This window comes from Urocitellus parryii, chromosome 1 (assembly GCF_045843805.1).
Source record: "Urocitellus parryii isolate mUroPar1 chromosome 1, mUroPar1.hap1, whole genome shotgun sequence".
Taxonomy (NCBI): Eukaryota; Metazoa; Chordata; class Mammalia; order Rodentia; family Sciuridae; genus Urocitellus; species Urocitellus parryii.
Window position 1 is genome coordinate 245,466,543 of NC_135531.1, and position 24,296 is coordinate 245,490,838.

The following is a 24,296-nucleotide window of genomic DNA, read 5'->3' on the forward strand; positions in this document are numbered from 1 at the left end:
GATTAATCCACTGATTAGATTAAATCTCTCATAACTCACTCATTTCACCTCTAAAAATTCTTATACTGTCTCATACATTGAGTTTGGGGAGGACGCCTCATACATAAATATTAATATTCTGCCCATGGCCCCCAGAACCTCATGCCCATCTCAAAATGAAAAATAAATTTAGTCCATTTTCAAGAGTCCCCATAGTATTAACAGTTATAGCAATGCCCAAAAGTCCAAGTCCAAAATATCATCTGAGACTCAAAGCCGACTCATGGATGTTTTGCCCTGTAAAGATCAAAGCAAGTTATATGTATCTGCTCTATAATGGTACAGAATAAACATTTCCATCCCAAAAGGAGAAACAGGAGCATAGTAAAAAGGGATGAGACCAAAGCAAGAATGAAATCCAGCTGAGCAAACAAGTCCTGTAGTTCCATGTCCAGATCTGGGGCACATGACCTTATGATATTCTCTCCAAAGGGCTTCTGCAGCTCCACCCTGTCGTTGCTGATTGAAACCCCAAATGGTCTCTCTATTGACTTGTTTCTGCTTGATTCCTGCAGCTTTCCTGGGCAGAAATACCACATTATTGGCAACTCTTAGTCTCAAGGGTCTCCAATGCAGCTTTGACTTCCTTCTTACATCTTCATGTATCACCTTCTCCAGGGTGGACCACAGGGACTCTGATTCTGCTACATTTTGCCTGGCCTTCCAGGCCTTCCTTGGAAATCTTGGTGGAAATTTCTGTGACCCTCGAACTCCAGCATCTTTCATTCCTGAAGAACCAGTATCATAAGGTTTTTGCCAAGGTCTGTCATCATCTCCAGCAGTAGCCAGTCCTCCTGGGACCCTGGATGTAGTAGCTTCTGAGTGCTTGGGTGGCTAAGCATGGTGAAAAAACTTCTAGACGCCCTCTGCCAGCAGGTTGACCCGTGCCCTCTTCTCAAAGGAATTTTTACTTTTATACCCTTTAGCCTAAGATGGGTATAATTGTGCCAATTCCTGAGATGCCCTTAAACTATCTTTCCTATTGTTTCTGGGTAGAGTACTTTGCATTTCTCTAGTAGCTGCAATACCTTTAACAACCACACCTTCCTTAGCTCTGTTTTATTCTTAGTTTTCTGGGCCACACTGCACGTTTTTCAAATCTTTCCACTTTGCTTTCTACTCCTAGTTATCACAGTAAACTTGGCTAAAAGCTGCCTGCAAATACTGTGCCACCACCTGAATGCTATATTGCCTTGACATTTCCTCCACGGGATTAATTAATTAGCACATCATCTTTAAATTCAGCTTTACAAAAAGTTTCACAATATGAGCAAAATGTAGACAACTTCTTTGCCACAATATAACATGAATGACCCCGAGTTTAATTAGTGTCTTCCTTCTCTAAAACCTCATGAGCAGTCCTTACTGTATATAGTCTTAGGACATTCTGGTCTTTTGTCTCTCACAATAATCATTCATTACGTTCCACTTAGAACATTCTGAAGTTTGTACAGCTTGCATCTCAAATTTTTCCAAATTGCTCCCACCACAAACCAGTTGCACATGATCAGGTTAGTCACTGCACCAGTCCCACTCAGTATCAATTTCTGTGTTAGTCAGCTTTTTCATTGCTATGACCAAGAGACCTAACAAGAACAATTTAGAGGAGAGAAAATTTATTTGGGGCCCATGGTTTCAGAGATGGCCAACTCCATGGATCTGGGCATGAGGTAAGACAGAATATCATGGCAGAGGAAGGCAGCTCAAGGAATGGGAACAAGGAAACAGAGAGTTCCACTCACCAGGGATAAAATAAAAACTCCAAAGGCACACCTCCAGTGTATCTGAACCATAAAACCCCATAAACTTAACAATTTTATAAACACACTTTTAATTTCTATTTGTACTTCCTCTAACCTTACAACAACCCAATAAGGTAGGATCCGTCATAGTATATATTTATGATTGGGGAGACTGAGGCACATTGGGGTGGGTTCCAGGCTCAAGTTCACCTTCCTAATAAATGACAGAAGTTCACCGTACTAATAAATGATAAAACCAAGATTTGAACCCAGACAGCTGTAACCAGATATCTCTGCTGTCAGAGATAACATAGCCACAATAAGGAATACTTTATTAATAACAACAACTTAGAGGTCGGGTAGCTTTATTTTATATATTAACACATTACTTTCCATATGTAAGTGGTAATCTGTGATTTTAGATCTCTAAAATCAAAAAATATGCATAGTTCCCTGAATAACCAGTCATTTTTAAATGCCTTTAAAATTCTTTTCTTCCAGTGTTTATCAATGAATTTAACTTTCTTTCACAAGAGACATGAATGCCTTATGCTTTCTTCTGGGATTTTTCTTTTTTCCTAAACCCTACATGATGGAGAAAATTTCTCACTAGCTAATAAAATCATGCACAATTCCTGAAAAAAAAGAATTTATATATATATATATACATAATATATATATATATATTATTTTCAAAGCAGTTTGTTCTTCTTTTGATGTGCACATTGTGCTACTTTTGTAAGAGACAGAACAATCAAACACAGAGAATGAGCCAATCCCAATCAGAGCATGCTCAAATTCATGGTATCATAACATGGTATAATCATGTTATAATCAGAGAGACTCTCAGACAATTAACCTTCCCCTTGCCATGAAAATTCACATTGAAGATGGTAGTTTGATTTGGATATCTATTGTTTAAATTGTTAACATAACCTGCTTAATACAAATTCCAAAACTGAAAACACTGGCAGGGTAAGAATTTAATGTAATTGGTTGTGTCTACTGCTTAAAACTTCAAATTAAAATTATAGTTTCATTCTTTTGCACTTAACAGCCATCCTTCACTCATGTAGAAATTAAAATAGATGCTCAGAGATCATCTCTGACAAAATAATTCATATATTTGGAAAATGATATTATTATCTTCCGTTTATAGTCCATGTACTTTATAAACTATGTTCAGAGAAAAAAATTATTTTTTGGAAATCCAAAAATAATATCAATCATAGGCAAATAAAAATAAATATATGGATGTTATTGTTCACTGCCTTTGGTATGAATATAGAAGTTAACAATCTATTAAGATAGCAAAAGGATCTGAACTCTTTTAAAATAATGAAGGAGCTGAGCTCAGTGGTGCACACCTGTAATCCTAGCTACTCAAGAGACTAAGGCAGGAACCTAACTTTGAGGCCAGCCTCCGATCTTAGCAAGATGTTGTCTCAAAAATTTTAAAGGGGGACTCTGGAGATATAGCTTAGCAGTAGCACACCCCTTGAGTTCAATTCCTAATGCCTCAAAAAAATAATAGTAATAAAGTTCACCATTTCTTACAATGAACCATTTAAAATATGGAAGTATAAAATGCAGTATCAATTCTTAAAGGAACTTCACATTAACTACCAGCACTTTTGTTAACATAGTATAAATATCATATCACTTTACCTCATTTGTTTTTCATAAGGTTTAATGAAAGGAGAGCCTCGCATAGTTTGTGTTTTAATTATATGGTCATCCAACAACATCTGAATTTCATCGACTGCAGACAAAATAAATGTTCCACTTTCTCTATAAGGATGAATGACAAATTCCATTGAATCCCATTCATTCGTCATCTTCTCCATGCCCTTTTCAAGAGAATATTCTTTGCTAGCTGATTCACTAATACCTTCAAATCTATCTAAATATGGTTCCAGATTCATGTCTAAAAAGGAGAAGACAGTGGAGTCATCTGCTGGCTGCAGCGGGAAGCCAACAATTGCGGACATGGCCTCCCAGTGCCTGGGGCGCAAACCAGGATTACAGATCACTTGAATGAGAGGAATGTACTGTTTGAACTCTTCCACCCTTGCTCTTACTTTTTTTGTCATTGCCAATGCATTTGGTGAATCATGGAAGGTTTTCTCCAGCTTATATAGTCCTCTCCAGTAATTTCCAACGTCTGTTTCTACTTGATCTGGATTCACCTTGTGATATGGTCCTTCTGTCCATGCTCTATGTTTGGTGGTAAATTCAACAGCAGTTTCATACAGACGAAGATAAGGATTTAAACCATCTTGGATTTTTTTACGTTGAGGATATATTGATGGTAACCAGCCAAATGCCTCCTCTTCAGCATTAAATTGATCAATCTGAAAAGACAGGTATTAAATACACTATTCTGAAAATGAATAATATTGCAGAGCATTGTGGCACACATCTATAATCCCAGCAACTCGGGAGGCTGAAACAGGAGGATTACAAATTCAAACCAGCCTCAGAAACTCAGAGAGGGTGTAAGCAGCTTAGCAAGACCTGTCTCCAAATAAAAAATAGAAAGGATTTGGGATGTAGCTCAGTGGTTAAGCACTTCTGGGTTAAATTCCCAGTACCAAAACTAAAAATAAACAAAAAAGTAAATAATATTAAATATTAATTTTTAAAAATATTTCAAATGTGAACTAAAAAGGCCTCATTAGGCCATAAAATTAAACTTAAATAATCTAGAAAAGTGAGTAGTAATCTGTTTTCTGCTTCCTGTTTACATTCTTGTAAATGACATAATATACTTTTTTGGGAGGGGAGGTATAGGGATTAAACTCAGGGGCACTCAACACTGAGCTACATCACCAACACTTTTTTGTATTTTGTTTAGAGAATAAAAGGGTCTCACTGAGTTGCTTAGCACCTCACTGTTGCTGAGGCTGGCTATAAACTTGTGATCCTCCTGCCTTACAGCCAAGCAGCTGGGATTACAGGTGTGCGCCACCATGCTGTAATATCCTTTTATTAAGACTAAATATTTTTCTCCTATACACTTTTACTAGTTTCCAGAGGACAATTCTGGTTACACTAGTTAAAACAGTCAAATAAATTTACATATATAAAGAAATTTTTGCCTACCCAGACATATTGTGGATCTAGCTTCCTTCACTATTAGGAATTCAAATACTTTAAATATATACAGGATTGTCTTAGGTACTGCGAAAAATAGAAGAGTATTATATTGCAAATTACCAATGTCAGAGGGTTAGGAATCCAGCTCAGGGAACAAGACATGCATAGGCAGAAATTTAAATAGCAATTGTTCAATAATCATTTAAAACAAAAGAAGAGATGTTTTAAAGCAGTAACTGTTTAGTGTAAAATGGATAGTTTGTGTCTGTGTATGTGTATACAAAATATTTTCACTCAGAGGTGAGAATGCTGAAATAGTGTATTCATAAGTGCTTCTGTAGAAAAGATGTGATCAGACCTTGGTCTTAAAAGTGAGAAGGACAAGAAGAGGAAGACTTGGTAAAGAAAGAAATAATTTTCTTAGTTTAGTTGTGAAGTAGGTAAAGATGTGGGTTGTTCAATCTGTAGAATTGGAAAGTGCAAGACACATATATAAATTATGCAGGTTACTTAAAATTTCACTGACCTCAGTTTTTGAAAATTGAGTTTATTTCTATTTTCTCAATGGGTAGTTACATATTTGTGATTCTTTTAAAGTATTTAATTACCTGAATAGATATTAAAAACTTTCAATGTAAAAAAATGGTAGGGTATCATAATATAGTATGTTTGCATATATCCTCTTTTTGTAAAAAATACAATTAAAATTTTTAAATGTTATGTATGTCAAAGGCTTTGGCTTTCCTTCTCCCAGTTTCTTCTAGTGAGAAAGCTAGTTTTTGAAATAGTTGTTTTAGGAATAAAGTGGCTCAGTGAAAGAAAATAATAGGTTCAATTTAAAAATGCTGCTGTAGAGAGGAAAAAATAGTGGATCAGAGGAACTAACAATGTTACAGCAGTACTTCAAGAGTGAATTAAAACATCAGTTTCATAGCAGCTAACTGGGGTAGAAAGCAGGAAAACACAAGTAGGCAACCCAGTGAACTAGCAACTAGTTGAAAACCAAAAATATTGGTTTCTAGAAAAGAGGCAATAGATACCAGCAGCAATGAATGTGCTGTAGCACAGAGCTGAACTAAAGTGGGAGAAAGTCTTGGCACTCTCCAGGAGAGAGACCCAGCAAACCCTGGCAGAGGTGGCTAAAGCAGGGAAGCAGTGACAGCCTGGAGGGCCTCTTAATCCTAAACTAGCTAACTAGGAATCCCTTCAATTTACCCTTGAGATTTTTGCTCTCTGTTTTTCTTTTCTTTTCTTTTTCTTTTTTCCCCTGTTGTTGGTATACTTGCTTAATTTAGAATACTCAAGATCAAACAACCATTTAGGCTCTACTCTTCATTGGAATGGTAGACTCAGACCATGAATTAATTTGAGCCTAGGAGGCTGGGACTCCAACTAGAGATAAACTCAGAGTGGCCAATCAGCCTAAAGAGTAGAGGAGAATGGGGAGTAATTTCATTTGAAATTGGCTGTTTGATCTCTAGGATAAGTAATATGGCTGATGGGGGAGGGGAAATTGGGACACATTAGAGTTAGGCAGAAAGCAGAGATCTCCCAAAACTTAGAAGAGGGAGGGGGAATAGACTAATGTCCATTCCTACCCACCCCCACCCCCACTTCCCCGCCATTCCCCCTAGCATTCCCCCTGAACTTGGCCTAGGGCTCTTGGAATGAAAGGTGCAAGGCAACCCAGATCAATCTACAGATGGAGCAGATGAAGGATAGGTCAGCAGCCCTGTCAGAATTGCACTCCTATTCCCTGACATAATAACGAAGCCATTTTGAGAGTACAGACTGCTCTGTGGCAGACAAAGCCTCCTCCCCTTGAGTAGAGATAGCAAGGAAAGCAGTGAGTGAAACAGCATACAGACTCCCCTAAAACAAGTTTATCTGGCTTGGGTCAGAGAACAATGAATAGCGTGATATTTGCATAACAGAAACTGCCTCATAGTTGGAAGATTCTATAATCAAAATCCTAAAAAGAATGGCCCTTTTTAATAATATCTCAGCAAGAATGAAACAGAACTTCTGCATGGTAACTATTGCATTAACTGCTTGATAACAGATTCTTAGTGTCACCCTATAATGTGTGTTTTGTCAGAGTTCTAAGACTCTGTATTTTGTCAATTAACTGGAGCCTGTCTTGATACCTCTTTTCTTCTCTTCCATCTCCATCACCATCCTTTGTCCTTCATCCATTTTACTCTCCCTATTTTAACTTGTCTCCCTTCTCTCACCCACCATTTTACTTTCTTTTTTCCTTTTTCTTCTATTTTCTTTATTTTATTCCATCTTTCAGTTCAAATTAGCACACTACAATTAATACTTAATCTTTTTATCCTATGATTTATTATTTCTCACCCATGATTCTCCTTTGTTAATAGAGTTGCAGGGAACATTAATACTAATGGTTACAGCATATGCTAATATAAGTTAATATAAAGTGTGCTCTTATAATACCACTATTATTATTTGTGGTTTCAAAGAGGCATTGGAGGTTGAAATTAACACTTGGTTATGCTGTTCAGATACATGGATAATAAGACATACTCCCAGCTCAGGATTTATTGTAGATAACTACTCACCAAAGGACCCCCCCACATAAAAGAGGAAGAAGAATCCATCTCAACAGATGCAAAAATAGGACCTTAGAAACCATGGGGAAATAGGCAAAAAGATGATTTTAAAGATTTCAAACCCTCAATAAGTGAATCTACAAATGTTGATGTGGATAAAGTCCCAGATGAAGAATACAAAAAGTTGATAATTAAAATGATCAATGAATTTAAAAATCTAAGGAATAACTCAGATGAAATAAAAATATAAAAGAAAATTTAAATACAAAGAGGTGCTGAAAAATCAGCAAATAGAAATCTTGAAACTGAAAGACAAAGCAAATAAAAAATTCAGTTGAAAATTTCACCAACAAATTAGACCTACATAGGAGACAGAATTTCAGGACTTAAAGATAATATACATGAACTTGAACACTCAGTCAGCAATTAAGAAAAAAAAAGATGGGACTGAAGTACAGACTAATGGCATTAACAATCTTTTCAGTGAAATAATACCAGAAAAATGTCAAAAGCTTGGGAATGAAATGGACATCCAGATACCAGAGGCATATAGAACCCCAAACAGACAAGACCCAAAAAAGAACCTCTCCACAACATATTCTAATTAAGATACAGGACAAGGATGGTATTTTAAAAGCCTCAAAATAAAAATGCCAGGTTGCATTTGGAAGTAAACCTTTAACTTCCTATTTCTCATAAGGAACTAAAATCCAGTAATACCTTGGAATGTCTCATTCAAAGCCCTGGAAGATAACAAGTACCAGCCAAGAATGCTATATCCAGCAAAGCTGTCACCTTCAGAATCAAAGGAGAAATAAAAATCTGCAAAGATAAGCATAAACTAAAAACTTCTTGGTTTCTACAAAAGCGCTACAGAAAATATTTAAAGAAATAACACAGAAGTTAAAAACAAATTTCAGAGCTCTGGCAAGGATAAATCTTATTATAAAAGTAACTTAGCAAGTGTAAATTAAGACCAAATTAACACTTTTTTTATTATTAACATCCCTCTATAATAAATGTGTCTCAATTTTGGCAGAGTGAATTAAAACATAAGACTCAACTACAAGTGGTTTGCAAGAGAATCATTTTATAGACAAAGACAACCACAGGCTGAAGTAAAAGGATGGAAAAAGATATCCCATGGAAATGGAGACTGAAAGCAAGCAGGAATAAGTACTCTTATATCTGATAAAGCACACTCCAAGTTAAAATTAATCAGAATAGACAAGAAGGTCACTTCATACTGGTAAAGGGAACAACACAACAAAAAATATAACCATAAATATTTATATCCCAAATGTTGGTGCATATAATTATATAAAACAGTACTTGACATTAAGGCTCAAAAGACTCCAATATGACAATATTGGAGTGATTTTAACATACTTCTATACCATTTGATAGGCCATTCAGACACAATATCAGTAAAGATTCTTCAGAGCTAAACAATTTTATGAGTCAAAAGAAGCTAAGAGACATGTATAGAATAGTTTATTCAACAACAGCTTAATACACTTTCTTCTCAACTTCTCAAGGAACCTTCTCCAAATCTTCTCCAGACCATATTTTAGGACACAAAGCAAGTCTTAGAAAATATTTTTTAAAAAACTGTATATTCCTTTGTATCTTATCAGATCATAATAGAATGAAATTAGAAAAGAACAGCATGAAAAAACAGAAATTACATAAACAAATGGAGATTTAAAATGCACTTTAAATGAATCAGAGAGAAAATAAGAGGAGAAATGAAAAATTCCTGGAATCAAATGAGAATAGGGACCCCACATAAAAGAATCTCTAGTATACCATGAAGTGGTTCTAAGAGGAAACTTTATAGCTCTGAATGCTAAAAATCAAAAAGACCCCAAATACATGCCATTATCATGTTATCCAAGATCTTGGGAAAACAAAAACAAATCAATTCCAAAAGAAGTAGAGAGAAGGAAACAATTAAGAGCCAAAATTAGTAAAACAGAGAATAAAAAATAATACAAATGATCAATGAAACAAAGAGTTGGTTCATTGAAAAGATAAACAAGTTTGATAAGCCCTTAGCAAAATTAACCAAAAGAAAGAGAGACAAAAATTCAAAGTTTTAATGTTTTCTTTCATATGTGGAAGCTACAGTTAAAAAAAAAGGAAAGGGGGAGAAAAGGACAGAATAACATAAAGAAATTATCCCATATAAATTAATAGATAAGTGAAAGAAGTCTAATAGAGTAGACAAAGGAGAACTGGAGAATGCTTTTTCTATTTCTATAAAGAATGATGTTGGGATTTTAATTGGAATTGCATTGAATCTGTATAGTGCTTTGGGTAATATGGCCATGTTGACAATATTAATTTTTCCTCACGCCAGTTATCAAGAATACAGACAATAAATGTTGGCAAGGATATGGGGGAAAAGGTTCACACATACATTGCTGGTGGGAATGCAAATTGGTACAACCACTCTGGAAAACAGTATGGAGATTCCTTAGAAAACTTGGAATAGAACCACCATTTGACCCAGCTATCCCACTCCTTTAAGTCCCAAAGGACTTAAAATCAGCATACTATAGTAATGCTCACAGCCACATCAACATTCAAAGCAGCTCAATTCACAATAGCTAAACTGTGGAACCAACCTAGAAGCCCTTCAATAGATGAATGGATAAAAAAGTGTGAGGTATATATATATATATATATATATACACACACACACACACACACACACACACACACAATGGAATATTAGTCAGCATTAAAAGAGAATAAAATCATGGCATTTGCAGGTAAATAGATGAAGTTGGAGATTATCATGCTAAGTGAAATAAGCCAATCCCCCAAACCAAAGCCCAAATGTTCTGATAAGTGGATGTTGATCCAAAACTTGGAGAGGGAAGGCATGGGAAAAATGGAGGAACTTTGATTGGGCAAAGGAGAGGAAGGGTGGAGAGGGTGCATGATAGTAGGAAAGATAGTGGAATGAGATGGACATCATTACCCTAGGTACATGTAAGACTGCACATAGGGTGTGACACTACATTCGTGTACAAAAAACAGAGATATGAAAAGGTGTGCTGCAACGGTGTACAATGAACCAAAAGGCATTTTGCTGTCATCTACACCTAATTAAAATAAATAAATAAATAATGAAAATAAAAAGAAAGAATGGACGGGGTGGGGGGCAAAAGAAACACTGAGAAGCTAAGGGTAGAATGAACTTATCTCAACATCCTAAAAGATATACAGGAAAAACCCAAACTCAATAGTGAATGGGGAAGAACTGAAAGCACGTCCTTGAAAAATTGGAACAAGACAAGGATGCCCACTCTCCTCATTCTTATTTAATGTAATAGTAGAAACTCGATCCAGAGCAATTAGGCAAGGGAAAGAAATAAAAGAGATACAAATAGGAAAAGAAGTAAAATTATCACTGATTGCAAATAATATGATCTTATACTTTAAAGACTCCCCCCCAAAAAAACTCCATCAGAAGATTTCTAGAGGTGGTAAATTCAGCAGAGTTGCAAGGTACAAAAATCAATAGCCCTTCTGTATACTCATAATGAATCCACTGAAAAAGATATTAGAAAACAATTCCATTTACAATAATCTCAAAAAAAAGCAAAAACCTATGAATAAATCTAACTTCGAAGGTGAAAGACCTCTATAATGAAATTTGCAGAACAATGAAGAGAGAAAATGAAAAGAATATTAGAAGTTGTAAAGATCTCCCATGTTCTTGCATAGGCAAAATTAATATTGTCAAACCAGCCATATTGCCTAAAGTGTTATCCACATTCAATGCAATCCCCATCAAAATACTAATGACATTCTTCACAGAACTAGAAAATAAAGGTCCTTAAATTCGAACAAAAGAATAAAAGACTCATAATAGCCAAAGTTCTGAGCAATAAGATCAATGCTGGAGATATCACAATACTTAATCTCAATTTCTACGAAGGAGCTATAGTAACAAAAGCAGTGTGGCGTTGGCATAAAAAATAGACGTGAAGATCAAGGAATAGAACACACAGGAATAGAAGAAAAATCCACACATATATAGTCATCAGAGTCTTGACAAAGTGCCAAAAACACATTGGAAAAAAGACAGACATTTTAATAAAAAGTGCTGGGAAAACCGAATTTCCATAGGTAGAAGAATGAAACAAGATTTCTTTCTCCCTGAACAAAACTCAACCCAAAGTGGATCAAATACCTGAGAATTTGACCAGAAACTTTGCAACTGCTAGAGAAATTACAGGGTCACCACTCCAACATATAGGATTAAGTATTGATTTCCTCAGTAATACTTCTAAAATTCAGGAAACAAAACCAAATATCAATAAATGAAATAGCATTGAGTTAAAAAGCTTCTTCACAGCAAATAAAATCTATGGAAGAAGAGAAAATCTTTTGGCAGCTATTTCTCCAACAGAGAATTAATAATCAGGATTATATAAAGAACTCAAAAAGCTTAACAACAAAAACAAATAACTCAATAAATAAATAGGCAAATGAACTAAAGAGACATGTCTCAAAATAAGAAATACAATGACCAACAAATACATGAAAAAATGTTCAACAGCTTTAGCAATCATGGAAATATAAATCAAAATTACAATATTTTATTTTACTCAATTTAAAATTGCAATTAACAAAAATACAAATAACAATAAATGTTGGTGAATAGGTGGGGGGAAATTTACTCTTATATTTTGTTGGTGGGAGTGCAAATTTAGTATAATCACTGTGGAAATCAGTATAGAGTTTCCTCAAATGATTAGGAATGGAACTACCCTAAAACCCAGCTATACCACTTCTAGTATTTGTCCAAAAGAACAGAAATCAGAATAGTATTGTGAAACATGCATTTCAATTCACAATAGCCAAGGTATGGAAACAGTCTAGGTGTCCTTCAACAGATGAATGGATAAAGGAAATACGGTACATTCACAGGATGGAATTTTACTGACATAAATGAGGATGAAATGATATAATTTCAGGTAGATGGATTGAACTGGAGAACATTATGCTAAGTGAAATATGCTAAACCCCAAAATTCAGGGGTTATTTTTGCTTTCATATGTGGAAGCTTGATAAAAGAAAAGAACAATAAGAGACTCTCACAAAAATAGAAGGGACATAAACAAAACAGGAAAGGGAGAAGGGGAAGGAGAGGGGAGGAAAAAAGGAAGTACTTTGGGCAATGAAATTGACCAAATTATGTTATGTGCATGTATGCATATATCACAATGAATCCCACTATTATGTATAAATATAATGCATCAATTTAGACAATTTAAAAAAAATACAAATAGAGCTGCAAAATCTAACCAGGCTTCTATGAAGATGGAAAACCTAAACAGTAACCAGATATTATTATTTGCCTACTTCTGCTAAAATAATATAGGTTCAATACCTATATTTATGATAGAATTATGATGTTGATATTTAATTATGCAAAGCAAAAACTGAGAAGCAGACTTAGACATGACTGTATCCTTAAAATAAAAGATTAAGGCCACGAAAAAATCAATACCAATAGAAAACTGCAATCTTGCTCTTCCTTGAAGAACATCTGTAAAACCTATTTGTACCATTTCTATTATTCTCTAGTTATATAGTTAAAATGTTTTATTTGAATCTATTTCTTGGTACTAGGGATTGAACCCAAGGGCACTGAACCACTGAGCCACATCTCCAACCTTCTTTTATATTTTGAGACAGGGTCTTGCTGAGTTGCTTAGGGCTTCTATAAATTGCTGAAGCTAGCTTTGAACTCATGATCCTCCTACCCCAGCCTCCTGAGCCACTGGGATTACAGGCATGCACCACTGCACCCAGCTGAATCTATTTCTTAAAGGTGAATACCCGATACAAATGCCATTCTTTTTCATTTGAACAAATTAAATTTTAAATTATACCTTGTCTGCTGCTAAATCCAATTTGGCATTCAGTGTCTGAGCCTTCTTCAGGTATCTTTGTACATCCTGAAGATCTCCAAATGTATAAAATTCTTCTGCCTGTTTGGCATAACTCTCCAATTCCTCCACAAACCGTTCACACCGCAACTAATAAAAAAAAAAAATTGCGGTTACTATTTTTAAAAGCTAAAAACCCTAGGCATCAAGAGAAATTTTAAATATTTTTAAGGGTTATCAGAATTATTATTATATTTTTGTTACTGACAAAATATAAAGAGATCATTCAGAAGATGACTAAGATCTAAAATATGCAGGATTTTTAAAACTTGAACTTAATTTGCTAAGATTTCTCTAATTCCCAGATTTAAGTTTACTCTGTATTATTTTTGTAAGGAGTTCTAACACACAGAATAAGTTCAGATTTAAAAACTTAAAAATTTTAACATTCTGATATAAAATCTGTGTATGTGTTTAATATTTTTTTTGTAGATGGACACAATACCTTTATTTTATTCATATTTATTGATTATTCACACATGAGAGATGAGTGCTCTATTGCTGAGCCCCAGCCCCAGCCCTGTGTGTGTGTTTTTAATGAGAAAAGCTTATTATAAAATTGTCATTGGTAAGTCATCCTAAATGAAATGGCTCTAAAAAATAGCTAACAATGAAATACTCAAAAGTCAAATATGGGTTATTAAAAATAGTTTTTCTATTATCTAGATTTTCTAGGTGGTTGTCCTATTTTCTCTAGCCTCCTGGCAAATTTATGGGTCTGGACCAGCCAGAAAGGAAAATAAGAGGAAAAATTCATGAACATTACATGTAGTTTTTTTGTAATAGTATAGGTTACAATAAAGTATAGATAATTCTGTGTCACCTAGCAATTTTCTAAGACCCCATTATATTGTAATTCAAATATCTAATATTTACTCTTCATATTTTCTAATTTTTTTTGTTTTTAGTTGTAGATGGAACAGTATGCCTTTATTTTATTTTTGTTTATTTTTGTGTGGTGCTGGGGATTGAATCCAGTGTCTCACACATGCTAGGCAAGCTCTCTGCCACTGAGCTACTGCCTTAGTTCCATTTTTTACATTTTAAAAAATGCTTTTGAAATGGTCTAAATGTGAAACAGAAATATAAAACACAGTTTTACAGTTTAAAATAATTTTAGATTTTTAAAGTCTATGGATTAATTTTCCATGTAACATATTCTGTGAATTAACTGTATTCTCAGTAGCATCACAGAAAGACAGCTATGCTGGTAATCAAAGGATATCTTAACTGTCTGACCTGGAAAAAGTCTCTCAATCTTTGGGAATTAATCTACTCATCTATAAAATGTGACAAAAATTTAAACATTCATTCAGACAGTAGCTATGGAGTGCTCATGGTGCTCCATATGCATGTGTTATGATTTAATGTGCCCCCAAATTCATGTGTTGAAAATTTGATCCCTAGAGTAAAACACTGTTGAGAGGTGAAACCTTTAAGCTGTGATTAGGTCCTGAGGGCTGGCCTATGAATGGGGTAATACCATTATCATGGGAACAGGTTAGTTATCACAGAAGTGGTTTCCTGAAAAACAAATGAGTTTGGTTCCCTGTGCCCCCAGAGCAATCCCTTTGTTCTTTCTCATGCAAGTGCCTTTTTGCCTTCTGCCATGGGATGATACAGTAAGAAGCCCTTTGTCAGACGTGGGTCTCTCAAACTTGGACTTCTCAGCCTCCAGAACACTAACAAACTTTTGTTCTTTTCAGGTGTTCTATTACAGCAGCAAAAAAAAAAAATGGACAAAAACACCTGTGTCAGTCACTGTGCTAGCCCACAGGATGTAAGGAGGAAAGGTAAAAATGAAACAGCCTTGCTTTCAAGATGCTGGCCATCTAATGGAAGACAGACCTGAAAATAGTAACATAATGATCAGATCATTCATTTGGTGGACACGGGTTAAAAATGCAAGGAGAGCAAAGGAAAAGCTGCATTGAGATCTGAGAGAATTCTCAGAAAATAAATTGTGTTAGAGAGGCACATGGTGGCAGCAGAGTGTGTTCCAGAGTGAACACAGACAATGTGCAAGAGATGAGAGATGTACAGGAGCAGAACGTAGATGTTGCTTGGGGTTACAGAAAAGTCACAAGCAAAGAGTACAGAGAGGTAGGAGATAAGGCTGAATAGGTACACAAAGGTAAGTCACAAATCATCTTCATTTGAAAGATTAAAACAAAAACAAAAAGAAAATGCTCTGGTCACAATGTTTAGGAGAGTTTTAGTGGTTATGAGGTATGAAGGGACATTTTGCCAAATGGAGCATTGATGTTCAAGCAATAAAAAAAATTAAAAATTTAAAAGACTAAAAATAGTACTATAAACTATATAAGATTAACAGTGTTTCTTTTTTCATTAAAAATCTTATATGGTCACAGTCACTTGTGGGTAAATCCTATTCCCTTGAAAAATCAAGAAATGACCCCACACTGATAATAGGGTACTCAATTGTTAAATATCCAATAAGCAGAAATCCAATATGTGTACTATCTTCAACTAAGATTTATAAAGTAAGAAAGCTCAATATATGACCTGTGAAATAAAAGATTTGGCAATGTTATGAAAAGTTTAAAATTCAAAATAAAAATAATTTAAAATATTAAAATACCAACCTTAAGGCCATCTTGATATTGTTCAGTTTTCTCTTTAATAATTTTTCTGTGTTCATCAAAAATTTCTCCCATTCTTCCATACCACTGGAAAACATTGTTATTTAACCTAATGTCTGACGGAGAAAAGTTGGCACACTCAATGAGGAAGGCAAGGCAGTTTTTAGAATCCACTAATCTATTTCCCAATTCAACCATTTCAACCGCCTCCACTTTCTGGATATAAGCCTGAAGGAAAACAAAAATAACAAAATGAACTGCTTATGTCAAAAAGTAGACATGGAAATACACTGCATAAGTATGTGCAGAGTTATTAGAGGTGAAGGCTTCAGGTTCACACTAAGGGACTGCAGCTCAGATCAATTCTCCTCCCTCCCTTCCAAGCACCTCACCAAAATGGCAGAAAAAAAAAAAACTTAGAAAATACTTAACGACATACAAAAAGCAATGGGGAAGTACAGAGGAATGCTGTGGGTTGCTGGAAGACAAGAGCAGATGCTCTCTGAGTGATTTCACTTATTCTTTCAGAATTACATTTTGCACGATCAACTATATGTCAAGACCTGTGCTAGGTGCTGGCAATGTAGAGGGATAAAGAACAGAACATCCTCATGAAGTTTGCAATCTACTTGGAAAGATAGTTAATAGTCAAATAGCCATCAGTGAAACTGCACCTCAACAGACACAACTGCTGCAAAAAAAAAAAAAAAAAAAAGACACACTGCTTAGAGCATATAATAAACAGTGGAGGCAGCTGGAGGTAGAAAGTAACTTTCCACAAAATTAAAAAATGACCCCACACCGTCAATAAACTATAAAATCACACCTTAATCATCCAATATGTATATTATCTTCTACTAAAATTTATATTATAATAAAGTTACAATATATGACCTGTAAAATGAAGCAGTTGGCAATGCTACGTAAAAGCTTGGTGCTACCAAAATGAAAAGAAAGTAACATGAAATGGTGAGTAGACTTAAAACACAGAAGTAACATGAAAAACAATCAAACTAAAACTTATCTAATAATTTCAGTGCCATAAATTCTATGCTTAAAACACAATATTTTTCAGAAAATTACCACAGAGATTTTAATATTTAATAAAATGTAGATTTTACAAAAAACAAAATAAAATACTTGCTGAGGAATTAAACATTTGTTGATAAAAATGGAGGGATAACCATTCATTTGAGGTTGCCTTGAACAGTTATTGTTTGTATCTGTAAACATGGTAATAATTATTAATAGTGCTCTCAAAAATATTCTGGTAGACAATTGCATTACTTGCTCTAATATTTCACCTCTCCAGCAGGCCCTGTAATGTCCTCTCATTCTGACTTGCTTTGGTCAATAGAATGTTAGCTATGTGATACAAGCAGAGAACTTGAAGAGCACTCAGACAATCAGGCTTGCTTGTCTATCATGCTATGAGAACAAGCCCAGGTAAGCCTGCCGAAGTTTGAGAGACAAGTGGAGCAAGCCAAATTTCTGAACCACAGTTATACTATTCAAACCAAGTGAGAGCTGACTGAGCCAATGTAGTGAGTAATCCAACTGAGTGATGAGTGACCCCATCAAAACCAGAAGAACCACCCCAGAGAGTCCAGCCTAAATCACCAAATTGCAGATGCATGAACTAAGCATTTTTAAAGTCTATATTATTTTTAGTTTCTGTCTCAACTTTTAGAATGATTTGTTTCTCTGAATTATCGTGTCAATAATGAACTGATGCACAACTAGAATGTGTTTATATAGACAATACCTTCATTTCCATTAGTTCTGCTGTATTTGGAGGAGTGCTTAGAGCTTTCTCAGCTATTTTTTCAAATTCGTCGCATAATCTGAAACACCAGACAAAAAAATCAATCTTACAAATTCATGATCAAATTTCATTTCAAAATACACTCCTGTTTACATAGTGTTTTGCTGCATAACAAAGATTATAACCTATTTATATGACATCTAATAAATTAAGTGCAAATTTTTGTTCATCGGCTTATTTGTTCAATACAAATTTAGGGATGATCTATTACATTTTCAACTTCAATATTAAGTGACAGCGACACAGAAATGACTAAGCTGTAGTAATGGCCCTCAAGAAGCTCAAAATCCACTATGAAGATAGGACTATAAGTGATTATTTTCAACCTAGAGTTTTGAGGGCTCTAACAGAAATTTAGTTGAGATGGCCCAAAGAAAGGGAGTGATTAACTCCACGTGGAGAAAACAGTTATAATGGACCTGCGTGCTTACAAACTTCTGGTAAAATGAAAATCTTTCTTACTGATTAGGATTGTGGCCAATATAAATGGTGAACTTACTTCAGGGTAGGGGGTAAAAAGAAAGAAAAGAGTAGCAGGAGCTAAGGAAGTCCAGAAGAATTCTTCACAAAGATTGGCTGTAAGGTGAAGGAGACAAGAATAGTAATGGTAAAGATGTTGGGTTGAAGTCGGGCTTAGAAGATGGAAGAAGGATGTGAACACATTTGCAAACTTCAGAGAAAGAATCAACAGAAAAGAGGAGGTCTGACCTATAGGATACAGAGGGGATTCCAGGTCCAGAGTGATAAGAGGCAATGTGTGGCACCTACAGTTCGAAAGGCAGATTCTGCCCTCTAAGAATGTGACAGACAGCTACGAAGGGCTTCACGTAGAGGTGAGTAAAGCATGCAGGGGCAAGAAGTTTAGATTATTCTATCTCATGGTTCCTGATATGTCCTCTGTATATCTAGTGAGTCTGGCGTAATTAAGAGAAAATGAGACCAAACAAGTAGAACTGGCATGAGCTCAGTGAGCATTAAGAGGCAGGGAAAGCAGCTATGAAATTAAAATAAATATTTCACCCACTAGGAAACACTGTAAGTAAAAGGCATCTTCTCTCCTAGTACTTCTAGAGGAAAATGTGCTTTAAGCTAAAAATATGATCTTGTTGCTAGCTAAGCTATCAAGTCCTGGTCTTTTCTCACTAGCCCTCCCCCCCTCACCCCTCTGCCCTCACAATGTCTATGAAAGCATCACAAACCACTCCTGGTTCTTGGAATATGCCATGCCATGTCATACCTCACTGCCTTCTATATATTCTCTTGTCTACCTGAAATTCTTTCACCTACATTGTTCTCCTGGCACATTCATCCTTCAGAATGAAATTCACACATTGCTTCCTCTTTGCAGACTTTCCTAATCCCCCTAACCCCCAAACACCACCCTGAAAAAATATTAATCATGTCTTTCTCTGTTCTACTTCTGTGCTTCTGTACAGAACTTACTGCACCTTACTGTAATTTACCAATTTGTATTTTATTCCCTTTCTACATTGTAACTTCCTTCAGCAGTTGCATTCACACTTCATAGAGTCTGATCCTATGCCTAACACAGGAAAAGTTAAAAACAAACAAACAAAAAAGACAAAACAGAAAGAAAAAAAAATTCCTTCAGGCTTTTGTACATCTTAAGATAAATATTTTTAATGATCTATTTTTCCTCTAATACCATAATCATAAAAAATGGGTCAACTTTCTTAAAAATATCCTGGGTTGGCAAGAAATGAATTTCCAGTTAACAAACTTGTCATGCCCTTTAATTAGTAAGGTGAAATTTTAAATTTGAGAATTCCCTGAGAACCCATAACGGCTATTGTGTAAATCCACTTTGAAACCCACTTTGTATATTGATTATACAATTTAGAACATCTAATGTTAGATAATATCCATATGACATGTGCAAAAGAAATGCAAACAAATTTAATGCAACCTTCATTTATACAATTAGAATACATTAGTAGTGAAAAGAAATAATATTAATAATCACATCCAGAAATGATACTTAAAGCCAAGTAAAAATACATTTGGCACAATCTTTTCTTCTGAATCAATTATGACAATGCACTAGTCCACTACTATAGTTGTGTGATTGTTTATTCTGTTGACATTCCCTCCAAAATAAAAATATATTCAATATCACACAAATACCTTGTATTTACTTCCTGATGATCTGTGAACATTTTTGCTATAAGTTTCCCACAAATATTATCTGCTCGCTTTACCAATGCTCTGATTAATTCTTCACAGTGTATTTCAAACATTCCCAAGCGAATACTCTGAAATATATTAAAAGTTTAATAAACATGAAATGGAATAAAAATTAATGAGATTCCCATATTTTGCCATTCTCATACAATTGATTTTTGTAAGTAGGATCTAATAAGGTTGTTGTTTTTTCTTCAAATATGATACCTAGAGGGTTTTCAGAATACTCATTTATATTTTACAACTATCTTCTGGATAAACATCCTTGAAATTGTTATCCTGGAAGCCAATTCTTTTAGAATAATAATAGATAAAAACAATTTGGAGACTGAGTTACTACTAAATAGGTAAAGAGGATTTCAAATGTTCCATTTGCTCTGTATACAAAATATATTACAGGGGCATGGTAGAAAACTAGAAGAATGTTGATTTTAAAAGAAGAGCAAAAGAAGAAAATTTTAAGTTACCATTATCCTATTAGACAGAAGTAAGCATGGGATTGGGATAAAGTTCATGGGATTGAGAGAAAGAAGGGTTAAATTATATGAAGGTCTTACAAGATAATGTCTCCACTACAGGAGCACAAGAACTGTTATCTCTCCTGTCTGCCGCCTAATACCCAGGGCTTATCACAATGATTGGCACATATCCTAAACTCAATAAATTTGTTCCTAGTGATAGTAATGCTCTAATTCTTTCTCTGTATGTTCTAAACTACATGCTAATAAAAAAAGGAGAAAGATTGTTGGGTACAGATAACTGTTGCACGAAACGAATCATTTACCTTTCTAGATGTGTACTGTATTTCATCAATTAGTTTTTGGTATCTGCGAATTTCTTCTATTATTCTTTCATAATTATGATTCTCTGCAAGGAAATCATCAGCATCTTTCTCAGCTTGTTTGGTAATTAAAAAGTCATATTTGTCATAGAGCCTGAGGTGTTCAGTAGGTGCTACACTCTCTTTCATAATCACCTCCTTAATCTTTGCTTTGTGAGCTTCGACAATTTCATCCAGAATTATGGGCTTCAAAGTTGTTGGTTTAGACTTACTTTCCTAAACAAAGGTGGGGACAACGTAAGTTATTTCAAATAAAGTAACCATACCATTTGTCTTTGTAAAAATACTAACCTTATGATAATATTGCCTTTCTTTTTTAATTTTTATTTTCTAATCTCTATAGGAAGATATTCATTCTAATCACAGCAGGGTTTTAAAATCTAGGTTTCATAGAATGTTTTGTTTTCCTTAAGGCTAGCTAGTTGTATTTTGTTTTTCTGTATGGATCAAAGAGTAGTCACTTGAAAATCTATACAAAATAAGATTTAGAACATAAAGACAGAAAAATCCACATTTTATTTGTGCAATTGTACATGCTAGCTTTATAAGGTTATGTCTGCATTGTATATTATTAAAAGAAAATTCACTAGTTCTATGTCATATCATCATACATTTTAATCCTAGAACTTCTTGACCTTCAGGAGAAATTTATCTAGAACAAAGAATGACTGTTGACTCATTCATTGACTTTCAATCTTTGAGCCTGAGAACAGCAACCAGACCATACTAAAATCCTTAGCTGCAAACTTTTATTCTGCTATCATAATCAGAATATCAATGGGTATGAATGGACCAGATGAGAAGTTTAAATAAGCAGATAAATCTCAATACTTTGCCTCTATTCCCTTCTCAAATATGAGGACAAGTAATTATGTTGATATAGTTTATTATCTGAACTTAGTAACTCTTAAAAATATTTATGCTCTGTTGTCAAGAAGAAGAAACTTTTAACTGTAACAAATGAAAATTAGTGTGAATAGTCTAAAACATTCAAAACGGTCACATCACTGTATAATTTTCTGTCAGCCTGGGGCATTTGCCTGCAATGCCCTCTAGTGTGCGTTTCAGAAAATCACCTTGCTTAGAACTGGTGAAGCTTCACAAGAATATTAATGAATCCAGCTATCTTTACCCCTGGGCTTAGTAGATGCTTGGTTCTCATCTTTTCTGAAAAATAAATTTTAGGATAATGCAATCTATACCACATGATATACTGTATGCAATGTGAAATTATTTATTCTTGTATGAAACTCATTAATATTCACTATAGAATATTTCTTAAATTTACTGACAGTCTAAGTCTATAGATTTATCTTTCTTAATATAATTGGATACTAGGACTTCAGAACTACATTACAAAGTGTTTTTAAAATCTAATCAGCTCCTGTCAAGAGTTAGAAGAAATGATATTTTGTATAAAACACCTCGTGTGCTCTAAAGCATATCAAATTAGACTTGATAAAGTTACATGCTTGGACTCAGTGCACTGGCTTCTTGCAGGTTTGCCTTCCATGAAAAAAAAAAGTGTATTTTTAGTACATTTTCAGTTCCTATCAAAAGTTGTGATAAAAAAGAAACATAAATTCCACTCTTGCAATTGCTGTCAAAGATCATTGAGACTATGTGCAATTATCTTATTCAAGACACTTTATTATCATTTGTTTCCAAATCTGATTGATTTCACGAATCACCTAAGGCTAGGGGTAGTGGTCATGGTGAGCCTTTGAATTTGTATTTTTAAAATATCACCAGGTAATATTCATACATTACCCTAGGTATCATGCCCCATGAAAAACCTTTTTCTCAAAATCTGATACCAGGAAAAAAATATCATTCTCCCCTGAGAAGTTTAAATTGATTATATTAATCCTAACTTGAACTTGTCACATTTTCATGTTTTTAGAAATCAGGAAGATTATAGTCATATTTTATAACCATAAAATTATAGTAATTGTACTCATTTGGATAATTACAATTATTACTTTTATCTATTTAGAACTTATTAATTCACCTTGGTAACTTATTGTATATGTGTGTGTCATATGCTACCTCAAGTCTTACATGAAAAAAAATGTAATAAAGGAATTGAATTTCACAAAGGACAAAGTGAACAGTTATGTTTCTTGAGTGACTTCTATGACAATATGAGAAACAGATATCCATAAAATGACTAAAATTATCATTTATAATATATACCTAAGGAAACAAAAATTTAAGGGGCCAATAGGAGACAGCATGACTTGAGATAGATCACAGTCTGCAGAAGTGAGCAGCTGCCCTGGGAATGGCACTGATCTCCTTCTCTAAGCTTCACTTTTGAGTCTCCAGCAAGGTAGAAATAGGAGGTGGGAAGTAGCTGTGGGGTGACAAACTCTCAGAACTGACCAAGGTAGGAAGTCATATTTCATACCCACAAATAAAATGATGAACAATGAAAGGTGACACAATAAAATGATGGTTCTGAGGAGACCAACCTTCAGAATACTAAAAGGTGACAGAATCCTTGCATGAGGGGAGAAAAAGAAGAGAAATGTCCTGCTTTTGCCTGATTTCTCAGTGAAGGAAAAAAAATGGCTGCCTTAAGAAGTTAGAACCCTGAGCTTGTTCTCAAACAGAGTTGGTAATTGGCAGTGTTGTTCACAAAATTGTTATTGTTATAGTTAGTTAAAATAATTCCATGGTCTATGTGCAACTTCCAAAGAATCAACTTAAACCACAACCTCAAAGACTTTCCTGCACAAAGTTCATATATATATATATATATATATATATATATATATATATATATATATATATAATATTATATATATATCCATACCCATAATAATAAAAGAAAAATATCCAGAGGAAAAAGAACACTAGTAACAGGAGTCAGCAAACAGCAGAATTAGAATAGCAAAGACCATATATATCTGCAATTATTAAGTATAGAATATAACAGATATTTAATGTGTATAAAGAAAAGTAAAAGCTTAATGAACACATGATGATATACAAAAGATTATCAAAAATGATGAGGCCTTCTTGAAAAATAAATGGAATTCCTGAAAAAAAATTAGAAACTCAGAAGTGAAGATAAAACCCTTAATATGCATAATTTCACAATCATAATGTTAAGTGAAATAAATCAAGTCACAAATGATATAAAAGATGATTTTTCATACTTATACAAAGATATGAAAAATCAAAACAAAAATTGTTTAGATATTTATAGACATACAGAGAGTTTATCTTTTAAAATTATGAATAATAAATCCAAAAGTCAGGATAGTGATTATTCTGCTAAAAAGTAGAATAGGGATCTAAATAGGAAGGAGCAATGAGGGAGAGCTTTCAATTTTCAGTATCATCCTTTCCCTCAAGATGGGCTATAGCTAAAATAGATGTTAACTTTATTACC

General features: G+C 34.3%; 1 protein-coding gene across 1 annotated transcript in view; it reads right to left on the reverse strand.

Moving 5' to 3' along the window:
• Dnah7 (dynein axonemal heavy chain 7) overlaps positions 1 to 24,296 on the reverse strand; it is a 282,698-nt gene that overhangs the window by 202,071 nt on the left and 56,331 nt on the right. Inside the window, exons 11-16 of the mRNA XM_026408842.2 lie at positions 20,840 to 21,112; positions 19,999 to 20,126; positions 17,794 to 17,872; positions 16,032 to 16,256; positions 13,369 to 13,515; positions 3,450 to 4,135 (exon numbers count right to left, since the gene is read on the reverse strand). Coding sequence (XP_026264627.2) covers positions 3,450 to 4,135; positions 13,369 to 13,515; positions 16,032 to 16,256; positions 17,794 to 17,872; positions 19,999 to 20,126; positions 20,840 to 21,112 — 1,538 coding nt within the window. The remainder of the gene's footprint in view (positions 1 to 3,449; positions 4,136 to 13,368; positions 13,516 to 16,031; positions 16,257 to 17,793; positions 17,873 to 19,998; positions 20,127 to 20,839; positions 21,113 to 24,296) is intronic.